The 10611-nt window shown below is 37.1% G+C and overlaps 2 protein-coding genes across 2 annotated transcripts in view; both read right to left on the reverse strand.

Moving 5' to 3' along the window:
* The window catches only part of LOC21405418 (probable pectinesterase 15), a 2563-nt gene extending 1265 nt beyond the window's left edge, over positions 1 to 1298 (reverse strand). Inside the window, exons 1-3 of the mRNA XM_010100539.2 lie at positions 868 to 1298; positions 606 to 777; positions 278 to 484 (exon numbers count right to left, since the gene is read on the reverse strand). Of these exons, the coding sequence (XP_010098841.2) occupies positions 278 to 484; positions 606 to 777; positions 868 to 1298 (810 nt within the window). The remainder of the gene's footprint in view (positions 1 to 277; positions 485 to 605; positions 778 to 867) is intronic.
* A 937-nt stretch (positions 1299 to 2235) lies between these two features.
* LOC21405419 overlaps positions 2236 to 10611 on the reverse strand; it is an 8677-nt gene continuing 301 nt past the window's right edge. The window contains exons 2-21 of the mRNA XM_024167212.1: positions 9716 to 10497; positions 9559 to 9630; positions 8716 to 8920; positions 8510 to 8609; positions 7038 to 7130; positions 6739 to 6837; positions 6305 to 6406; positions 6078 to 6159; positions 5939 to 5998; positions 5806 to 5858; positions 5298 to 5464; positions 4648 to 4858; positions 4463 to 4520; positions 4281 to 4337; positions 3892 to 4137; positions 3627 to 3691; positions 3475 to 3531; positions 3265 to 3358; positions 2832 to 2972; positions 2236 to 2734 (exon numbers count right to left, since the gene is read on the reverse strand). Of these exons, the coding sequence (XP_024022980.1) occupies positions 2630 to 2734; positions 2832 to 2972; positions 3265 to 3358; positions 3475 to 3531; positions 3627 to 3691; positions 3892 to 4137; positions 4281 to 4337; positions 4463 to 4520; positions 4648 to 4858; positions 5298 to 5464; positions 5806 to 5858; positions 5939 to 5998; positions 6078 to 6159; positions 6305 to 6406; positions 6739 to 6837; positions 7038 to 7130; positions 8510 to 8609; positions 8716 to 8920; positions 9559 to 9630; positions 9716 to 10456 (2808 nt within the window). The 5' untranslated portion in view covers positions 10457 to 10497 and the 3' untranslated portion in view covers positions 2236 to 2629. The remainder of the gene's footprint in view (positions 2735 to 2831; positions 2973 to 3264; positions 3359 to 3474; positions 3532 to 3626; positions 3692 to 3891; positions 4138 to 4280; positions 4338 to 4462; positions 4521 to 4647; positions 4859 to 5297; positions 5465 to 5805; positions 5859 to 5938; positions 5999 to 6077; positions 6160 to 6304; positions 6407 to 6738; positions 6838 to 7037; positions 7131 to 8509; positions 8610 to 8715; positions 8921 to 9558; positions 9631 to 9715; positions 10498 to 10611) is intronic.

Raw genomic sequence — 10611 nt, forward strand, 5'->3', positions numbered from 1 at the left:
TTTTTTTTAAAATTAAAAGGGTTTTTTTTTTTTTTTTTTTTTTTTTTTTTTTGAGGAAAACACAACAACATAAATTAGTCAACACCAGCTTTTTGGTAAGCACAATCAACACCAACTTATTAATTAAGCATTGTGTTGATCTAGCTAAAGGAAATAAATAAAAATGAGAAAGATGATTTAGAGAGACTAGAATTAGTGCAGAATATTTTATGTGAAAACTGGCAGAAACTTCTTTAAAAGGTAGACTGATATGATCTTCATATATCTAGCTACCTACCTCATAGAGTGATCTAGCATTTCCAAATATAAAATCTATAGATCCTTGAATAAAACATTCTCTATAATAATGCCTCCCAAGGACATCATTAAGCGTGTCTTGGGCGCCATAAAATCCACATCCATAAAATGCTGCTTGATCTCCCGATACCCGAATCGCCAATGCCTGAGCCCCGACTTCTCCCGGCAACGGTGGAGGAGCGGTATTCTTTTCAAAGAGGACAACATAAATGAATAATAAGTTCATGAAAACAAAAATACATGTTCCCTCAGTGAAAAGAAATTCAATAAATAGCTAGAAGTATATATGTAGTATACTAGTTGATTACTTGGAAGCTAATATTGTAGGCAGTGAAGTTATGAGCAAAGATGGCAACTGAAGAGCTATAGATAGTCCCTCCCGTGGAATTGGCAGTGTCATTCCATGATATGATAGTCTTTTGATAACCCTTCCCTTCGAATATCATATTTGTCTTGTTAACATCCACTATTACCTTTTCCCTGCAATTAAACAATACACACATTTTATAATAGGAATTCAAAAGAAAATTGTTAAAGACTTAACCTGATGAGTGTGTGTGGGATGATAACATGTAAGTGCCGGAATCAATTATGATGAGTGTCCTAGAAGAACTCCTCTCAGGTACAGCGTCGACCGCCTTTTGCACGGTGCTGAAATTCGCGCATCTCTCCAAGCCAACCGTCAAAACGAGGGTCACATTGTATTTGTGTATTAGACTAGATGTCCACTTGTTCTTGTCACATTCAATCTTTCTTCTGTGATGGTGGTGGTGGTGGCGGCGGCGGTGCCTGGAGACCATGTTTGTTAGGTGGGCCAGCAAGTCCTCAACGCCACTTTGCTCGATAATCCTATCGAAAGTGGCGAGCTCAAAAACGTTGTGAGGACTAACGGAAGTACCAATTTTTGAGAATGTAGGGATGTTATGGAGTGAAATGATCATAGAGAGGAGTGCAATGACAAAGGCCGAGAGCCAAAAGAAGAGGGTTAGTTTGGTTTTCATGGCTGAATCTCGCCCCGACATTGATCAATATTTGGTGTTAAGAAATGGGGTCTTGAGATTGTGGGATCTAGTGGGGTCTGCAAGTGCTTTTATTTTGTTGGGGAAGGAGATTGAGTGATGATTGGCGTAGGAGGTAAGAAATATGGCATAGGGCCTCCTTTTTGTATGATGTTTTGAACGTGTGGACAAGATTAAAGTGTCTGTTTTAGGAAGTAATAGACATAGGAAATAGAAGATGAATAGAATTGGCTGCAATGAACCTTGGAAGTTAAGCACGCAAAGTCAACATAAATATAAAATAAAAAGGAGCAAAAGTATTGTGGGCATGATGAAAAGCAGTGAAAATAAAGTGCAAGAGCCTTTGATGATGCTTGTGGTACTTGATTTTTATCTTCTAATTTTTCTCTTCAGAAATGGTTCAAGTCGTTCTTGGCGATAGAAGATTTAGCATTGGGCGGTGGGCATTTTAGTAAGAAAAGGGGAAATAGCTAAAATAGACAATCACTTGTTAATTTGCTTGGAATTCATGGCACCGCCCCAACTTTCATGTCCATTTAGTCTAGTTCTCCTAGTATTTGTTCTTAGAAGAATTGTTTCCAAAGTAATACAAAAGTATATACTATTGAGTAATTTTGCATTGTAATATCAGAAACAAGTTGGAGTGCGTACGAGTTTTAATTGTCAAGACTCCAATGGACCAACAAGATAGAGAAATTGAACACAAATTATGGACTAATTGAAAGTAAACAAATATATTTGAAAACACGCATGCCTGCATAATTTAAAGCGGCGATTACATTAAAAGAAAAAATAAACAAATAAAATCCAAACACACGCATGCCTGCATCCACGAGCCTATTGGGAGAGCTATATAACCTAGAAATATATTTGAAAACGCACTCTCATGGGCTTTTGGAAATATGTACAACCAAAAACCTTTATCATCACAAATGCCTTGATATTTTATTTCACAAACTCCTTAAATTTAGCGACGGTGAAAATAAAGGAATAACAACCCAGCTCCTACATGTCCTAAACATTGTACATAAATTGGCTGCTTTTTAGTTTCGGTCTACATTGATAAGCTTAAAATGATCTATTGAACCAGAGAGTCTCATCTTTGCTGGAGAGGCTTTGCATGAAGGTGGAATTAGGTCTCTTTCAAAAACGATTCATAAAACAGAGCTAAGCCAAATAAATAAAAACACCAAACTTCCGATGAATATTGGGAGATATGCACGAAGAGGCTTGACATCCCATTTCATTAAAAATTCCAGACGCGAACTTCAAAATTAATAAGCTTGCCAAAGAACTCTTCTGCTTTCCCTCTGTTATGACGAGCTCGGGACAACCCGACACTCCGGTACTTTCTTCTGTAGCATAGATGTCCCTTTGAAGGTCACCATTTGGTAGCAAATCTTTCTGTAGTTAATAAGCTGCAGGAGAAGAAAGACAAGATTATGACGTGGGGCTAGTAAAAAGGGGATATAAATCCAATATGCACGTATGTTTCGACAAATATTAAAATTTAACCTGATCCGGTCTAATCTTCGTAAATCCAAATTTTTCCGTCCATATGGATTCTGCTTCTTCAGCTGCTGGGAGCACAAGGCTCTGCACATTCAAGAATGCTAGCAGCTTCTCGATACAAGAGAACAATAATTGGAAGTAGCCCTGTAAAGTTATGGAAATTGAGTCCAAAGCAATCGGAACAATGTTTTCCTGATACTTTCAAGAAGAAAAAAAATGTTCATCCTAATACAGCGGTGAGTTTAATCAGAGCCTAACCAAGTTCGAACTTTAATAACAAACAAAATAGCATATAGTTTGCTAATTCAAAGATATAGAGTACATTGTGAATAAAATATTATTCAAGACTGACTGAAAGTGTCTTAAAAGAAAACCATCAGGGGAGAGAGAGAGAGACATATTCCATCAAAATGGCCTGACGAAGAAACGTCATTACCTTGCCATGGTTACTTTTACTAGTAGCAACCAATGGGAGCTCAGCAATTTCTCGTCCAAAAACTCTAAGAATTCCAGCTGATACAACAGTTGAGCTGCAAAATTAGCAAAGGAGAGTTAACACGGTTTATTATGATTTGTGATGCGCTGTTCTATATTGAAGACATTTTTTTTTCTTTTGATAAGCTATATCGAGGACATTAGCTCTTACTTGACCATTAGTATTGCACAGTACATCCCTCCAAATTCTTGGCCTCTAACATTCCTCCTGAGACAGATAGATTAATTTTAGAAAACATGGGAACGGCGCCATAATTCTGGCTATACAAGATCAAGATGCAAAGAAAAAGATCTTTAGCTAACCCATAAACCATGGCTGGAATAAGGTCACGTCCAGATTGTGAATCAATTATAGGATCAAAGCATTCCTAAGAAACGAAAGAAAAAAAAAAATGTCAACCAAGAAATTCTGTGGAATATGATAAGCCTATATTTTCAAGAGTAGACCAAAAGTGGATTTTGTTTACTCCTTGCATACTCCTCACATGGAAAAACAGCGCAGTACCAGAAAGCGGTCAAAGAAAGACAAGCACCAAAACAAAATAAATAAAGCAAGTACTGTACTTACATGGAATATAGAAACGGCCTTTGAAAGCAATACTCTAGAGTCGGGAGAAGCAATTTTGCCACTAATTAGTCGCCATCTCACATCAAATCCGTTGGCAATGTCCAAACCTTTCTCCTCATGCTTCTTCTTCATAGCATCCAAGAGAGAGTCTGGAAGCTTCTCAGCTTCAGAAACTAGTAGCTTCTGCAGAGTAGAATGAATCCTGCTGCAGTCCATGCAACAAAACCATTTCCCCCTTGGCAATTCCTGTTGCAAAAACATACTAACATTTAATTACAACAAGATTTGCATTGGACTACAGAAAGCACGACTCATGTAGAGTAAGTCAGGAAAAATAAATAAATAAAAGGTAAGAGAACAATCAGTCAACAATCAGACATTTCTCTCACCTTTAGATTTGCCATTTTATGCTTCTTCAAACAGCCAACATGATATTCCTTCTCGCACTGGCAAACAAAGGTGTTTTTTAACAAGCAGTTACCCAAATATAAGCAACAATAATATTTATCATTAAAGAGAATTCATGTTCAAGCAATGTGTGTGTGTGTGTGTGTGTGTGTGAGAAAAGTACCTGATCACAAAGTATAATAGTACGAGGACCGAATCCTGATTTGCTAAAATCATAACCTCTGCAAACAAGAATGAAGAACTAAGTCAGCATATAGCAATGTATCAAACAACTGCTTATCAAAAGTGCGCCAAAAAATTCTAAACTAGTAAGCTTCAATGGCATATCCATCTAGCTGAAACCATTACCTACATAACACGCATCCACTAAGTTCAGCTTCAATGTTTTTCACTATACGAATACATCTTTGGGTTATCTCTTCTATAGGATCAACTCCAGAAATCCTCCCAGCCGCAAGAGCATTTGCATTGTTCGCTACAAATTTCTCTCTTTCAAACAAGTTTTGACAATATTGACAATACCAATCACCTCTAGGGATGGCCGACAAAGATGCACATTCTGCATATGACAATTACTTCATTCATAAAAAACAACAGGCAGAATAACAATATCCATAGAAAAAATCTTGGCAGAAACGTTGAGGAAAGTAAATTAGCCTTCGATGATGATAAATACAGGTAACGCCAAGCTCAATTTACCAAATACCCCAAACATACATATGTGCATAGTTTATTAATTAATAGAGAAAAAAAAAGTGTCTAACGTATAAATTTCAATAACATATTAAGTCGTATAACAAATGTATCAGGTCAACCTAAGCCTTTTGCTCTCTCTATTTTTTCCTCAGATTTCAAATATGCTAAATTTCTCTGACACTTTCGAACGGAATGGCGCTTATTACAAAGCAATTAAAGAAGAGAACAACCAAAAAAAAAGCATGCTTAAAACACATAAATAAAAGCAAATAACTAAAAGGTTAAAGAATATGTGATTCCACCTTTGTGGAAGGCCCTTGGGCATCCATCACAAAGTATAAGATTCCCTCCATCTGCACAAATGATGCACAAGTCATCATTATCTTTAGCTGAATATTTGCGGCCTCTGGACAAAGATATCGCCAATTCGTGGAGTGACACACCATTAGACGTATATATATACGCGTAGCTGCCAAAAGACAGGAAAAGCGCCAAAGATTGAAAAACTTTTAATAGTGATAAGAGCAATTCAGGGCTGATTGAGCTGTTATTTTAAGCTTTCCAGTAAACAATAGAAAGATTATCTTTAAAATGATTCCATTCTCCCCAACCGCCCACCAAAACTACATTTAGGAAGTACAAATAGAAAGACCATTTGGATGTTTTCAATCTTACTCTCCGAGAGTTCTGAAAACTTTCATTCTACTATTTTTTGCATCTGTCTGTTTTAATTTTGAGAGCATAAGTTTTCTCAGAAAATAAACCAAACAAGCCCTTGGATGGCTGAAATACATCTCCAATAAAACTTACGGTTTTCTTCTTGAAGCCCAACCTGCATGTGCTTCAAACTGTGAAGGACTGACCTGCACAATTGATATAAAAACATCAAAAACAGCGATAAAAGATTTAGAGAACTCTGAACTAGAGAGAAGTAAAACAATACCTCACAGTTGCAGCATCTACAAAAAATTCCAGAGCCCTTCTTATAACCTACAAGTAGTTTCTGTTCACCAAAAGAAATACTTTATTTCCATTCATCAAATATAGACCATCTAAGTATATAACTTGTGTAGTTTAACAACCTGTCCACGTGCATAGTACGCTACTTCACTTCCATCAGGCAATACACCATCCTCAAAAACCAACTTATGCAGCCTTATATCTCTTCAAAACACATACATCCAAAGGGAAAAAAAAAAAGGAGTTTTACTCGTCAGAAATGAAAAGTGAGTACTCAAATGAGAAATATGCTTCCCCAGTATATATGAAACACACACACACACACACACGTGTATTCATGAAACCTTACTTCGTTGTGATCTTCCACTGACTTCTCTTTTGAGGAGAAATATTCATTAAAGCACTTTTTGGAGGCTTTGGAGACTTTTTGATCAAAATGGATTTTTTTGGCCTGAAAGAACGTAGATGCAAACATGTCAAAGTCGGGACCTTCTTTTTTTTTCAAATAAATTCAAATATTTAAAAAATAAAGTAATTAGAAGAGGACCAGATATTTCGACATACTCTTCTGGAAAAGTAAAGCAATGCAGTAGCACCAAACCCAACAGTACAAAACTAACACAACTACAAAAGATCTTTCAACCCACATAAATTACCAAAAATCAGAATTCTGAGGTTACCCTCCAAGTCTCAATCAGCACTATTTAAAACAAGAAATCTTTTTCACTAATCATACCAACTGAAAAAGAAAAAAGCAAATGATAAAATAAAAAAGACACCAACTTCTTTGATGTCGTCTTCCATGGTCTCTTATACGGTGAAGATGTGCACGTTGGAGAAGCACTTTTGGCAACATTTTCCTTTGGCAGTGGTGCTGATGACCTGTGTTGAAGATGAAAATAATAACAAACGAATGGGAAGAGAATATTAACGGTTGACAAAAAGGCAAAGTATTCAAAAGCAAATTTCACTCCACATCATATTCTTTTATACTGCAAATCACTTGAGAACAAACGAACCAAAAGATTACTGCACCAAAGAAAAAAGAAAAGAAAAACCAATATGGTATGAGAGATACCTACTTTCTTGCTAGCTTCCAGTCTCTTCTATTTTGTGAAGAGAGGAATGCTGGAGCAGATTTTGGTGACTGGGATAATGAAACTGAAGCAGGGGATCTGAAACAAGAAAAATAGAAGCACAGAATAATTAGGCTTCTGTTTAGCAATCACATCGCCAACTGAAAACTAAGAAAAATATGTCCTTGTACATCCTTGAACCTTTGTATTGCAACTAAAAGGAATCACGTTGCCTGGACAAACCACATCTACTATGCTGGTTTGATTTGTTAACTTTCTTGAAAAGTCCATAACCCATAAACATACAAGGAAAAAATATAACTAATTTCTGCCAATTTAAGTATTTTGTGGGCTAAAAGGTCAAATCTTCTGGGGATTTATTTTTGTTTTTCAGTTTTAGAGTTTGTCTTTCTAGGTTGTTTCACGTTGGCTATGAGCTTGCGGACAATCCCAAAGAAATGGAAAGATAAGGGTAAGAGTTTTTGCGGATCTCCCTATTACCGGGAAACCCACAAAAGCAAAAATGGGTTGTATTTTTGATATTTTTTGTTTAGCTTTCTTTTGAACAGTAATATCAAGGGAAAGCTTGGTTTGGGTAGATAGGAAGCTACTGGTGTGAGCTTAGTAGGGATTTGTTAGGTTTTGCACACCATCTTTCATATATACAACCATGGTTCATGAATAACAAATCTGGACAAGATAACTTTACGACATGTTTGCCAAATCTTAATAGAATGTAATGGGCCTGGGAAGGAAAGAAAATTAATTAAGAATAGGGATCATTGATTTCCGTTTGAAACAATGGTTTATAAATAACAAATCTGGATGAGATCACTTTTACGGCATGTTACTAAATCGTAATGGAATGTGATGGCCTTGGAAAGGAAAGATAATGAATACGAACATGGATCATTTGATTTCCGTCTTAGCATTTACTTATCTATCGGGAAGTGGAATCAAAAACAAAACCAATCCCCTCCATTTGGTTCACAAGTTGGAATTTGTGCGATTTTTTAACCTTTTTTGGTTTAAATTGAAATTTTTGAATTTTTTACTCTAGCGTAAGAGTTCAAGTAATTCCGGATTTGGGGTTCTAAGCCAGATTTTTCAATCCAAACACAGTCCGAGTTTCTTGTTCCAAATGCCGGTTTGGATGGCAGTTCTGATTAAAATTAGACTGCAGGATCAGAATCTTAGTAATTTAATGACTAAAATGTCCTCGTACATAATTAAATGACCATTGACTTGATAAGGACATAAATACAAGTATTCATCATTCATTCAAATAAAGTAGAATCAATATCAACGAAGCATTAAGATTATTATTCAATTTCTTCAGTCCCTACAACATATGGGCCCCACTAAATTGCCATTTGCTAATTTCGTAAGTAAACACATGAATAGGTAAGAAAGAAAATCACTCCTCCATTTCGCTTTCGTATTCATGTGAAGTAAACATGCCTTTAAAGACGTCATACCTGAGTGCAACATCAGTTGGGCTGCAGTCTGGCTGCTTTTCCTCGATGCACGAATTGCAGAGAGATCCATCCTTTGCGGCACACAATGGAGGAACGGAAACTAGACACCATCGAGCACCAACAATAATAAAAGGAAGATGTTTAAATTATATAAACAACATATGCTGAACTTGCTTGATGCAGGGCCAGGCCACTGCAATTTATACCTTTGCATTTTTTACAAGTGATATATTTCTCTTCTGGTGAAGAACTTATGAAACTCTGAACGGTTGCCTCCAACGTATGCAGAGGAACACCCCTACATGTTTTCAATAGATCAAGCAGGCTCCTTCCATTCTCCAGGCAGATGTATTGTGCCGCTCGTCTGTATTGTTTACAAGCGTGAATCTCAAACTGGGATGGCGGAATAACCTACATTAGTTGGTAAGAGAGATAAGCAAATAAAGGAAGTCCTCAGTCAATGTAGGACTACTCATAATGCGATATGGGTGTTCATCGTCTGTTTGCTTGGTCTAAAACTTTTAAGTAAATCAAACCAAAACAACTCATATAATCATTGGCTTGTTCGATTTGTATTTATAAGCCGAATAATTTTTTATATTTACAAAATTTGAGTCCATGGAAAATTAAGTGTTAAATATTTTAGAGTCTTTTAACTAATAATTAGAAACGTAACTTGAAAAAAGTGTAGAATAAGAATAGGTTACCTAAAAAGATGACATGAATGAAAATATACAGAAATTTCATATGTCAAAGATGACAAGTATAAATACACACACATATATATATATGCATATTATTTATTAGTTTATATGCATATATATATATATATATTGTAAACGAATTTATATGAAAATTATTTTTTTGGAGATTTAAAAATTTTCTAAACCTTGAACCGGTTGAAAAAAATAAAACAGAGAGAGAGTTCTAAAACCAATCCAGACTAACTAAAAAATAATATTTAGTGTGATCCATTTTTGTCCCCTTTTTTTTTTTAACACCGCTAAAATGCGAGGAGTTATCAACGTAAATAAATTCTCAATTCTCACTCTGCAGCCTTTGCACAAAGCACACGAACACAAAATTCCTCCGTCTCTAATCGTGCCCCGCAGACCAAATGCCTGAAACAACATCACCATCCTAAGTCTTGCTGAAGAAAGCAAAAATACCAAAATGAACAAACATGAAATGGGTAATCAAAAGAACCTTCTTTCCACCCATGTAAACCACAGGGACTCCATCAACCAAACCGGTATCGAAAAGCTCCTTGACGGTCGTCGGCTTCTTGTCGAGCGCAATCTTCTTTGACATCTTCAACTCCAACTTATTCTTCGGAGTTGACGATGAATTGACTGCAACATTAGACTCTCCGTCCAAATTCAATACCGGTTCGTTTCCGGCAGCCTCCGGTGGTGCTGCATTTGCGGCAGTCTCGGGTTCCGGTGGCTCGGCTTTCGGTTTCAAGGCTGAGCGAGTGAACCGCCGTGAAGCCACTTGAAGCGAATTCTTATCTCCATGAATGTCCTTAGCTATTAGAACTGGAACTTCAACAGCACCATTCTCCAAGGCCAAAGAAGGCTGAAGAAGCTCACTAACTGGTTCCACTTTAACCCTAGGAATCTCCAAACTGTAATTCGATTCCTCTTCCACTACGACTTCGACCAATTCTTCACCCCGTCCGAGAACCTCCTCGGGACGAGGCTCGGCCGAACGAGTCTCGGACTTCTCCGAGCTCTTGCGCCTCTCCACTTTCTCATCCTCAAGCGCATTGCTCCCGAGCTTCCTTCCTCGAGTGTACACAATCACGCCGTTCACAACGCAGCCTTTGAATCTCTTGGAGCTCGAAGAATTCTCCGAACTCGTCGCCGCGGAGGAACGAGTCCGGCCGAGCGATTCGCCGACGAGCTGAGCCTTGGCCTCCCATATATGAGCCAATTCTCGCTTCATGCCTGATCAATCAAAACCCCCCAGAAACACAAAATCCGCAACTAGAACAACAACAACAACAACAACGATCAACCAAATTCACTCAAAACACAGCAAAACTACCGTAAAAACTTATCATTCCAGAGATTAGAACCCTGAACCCTAATTAGGGAAAG

This window comes from Morus notabilis, unplaced genomic scaffold (assembly GCF_000414095.1).
Source record: "Morus notabilis unplaced genomic scaffold, ASM41409v2 Scaffold124, whole genome shotgun sequence".
In the NCBI taxonomy this organism is placed as follows: Eukaryota; Viridiplantae; Streptophyta; class Magnoliopsida; order Rosales; family Moraceae; genus Morus; species Morus notabilis.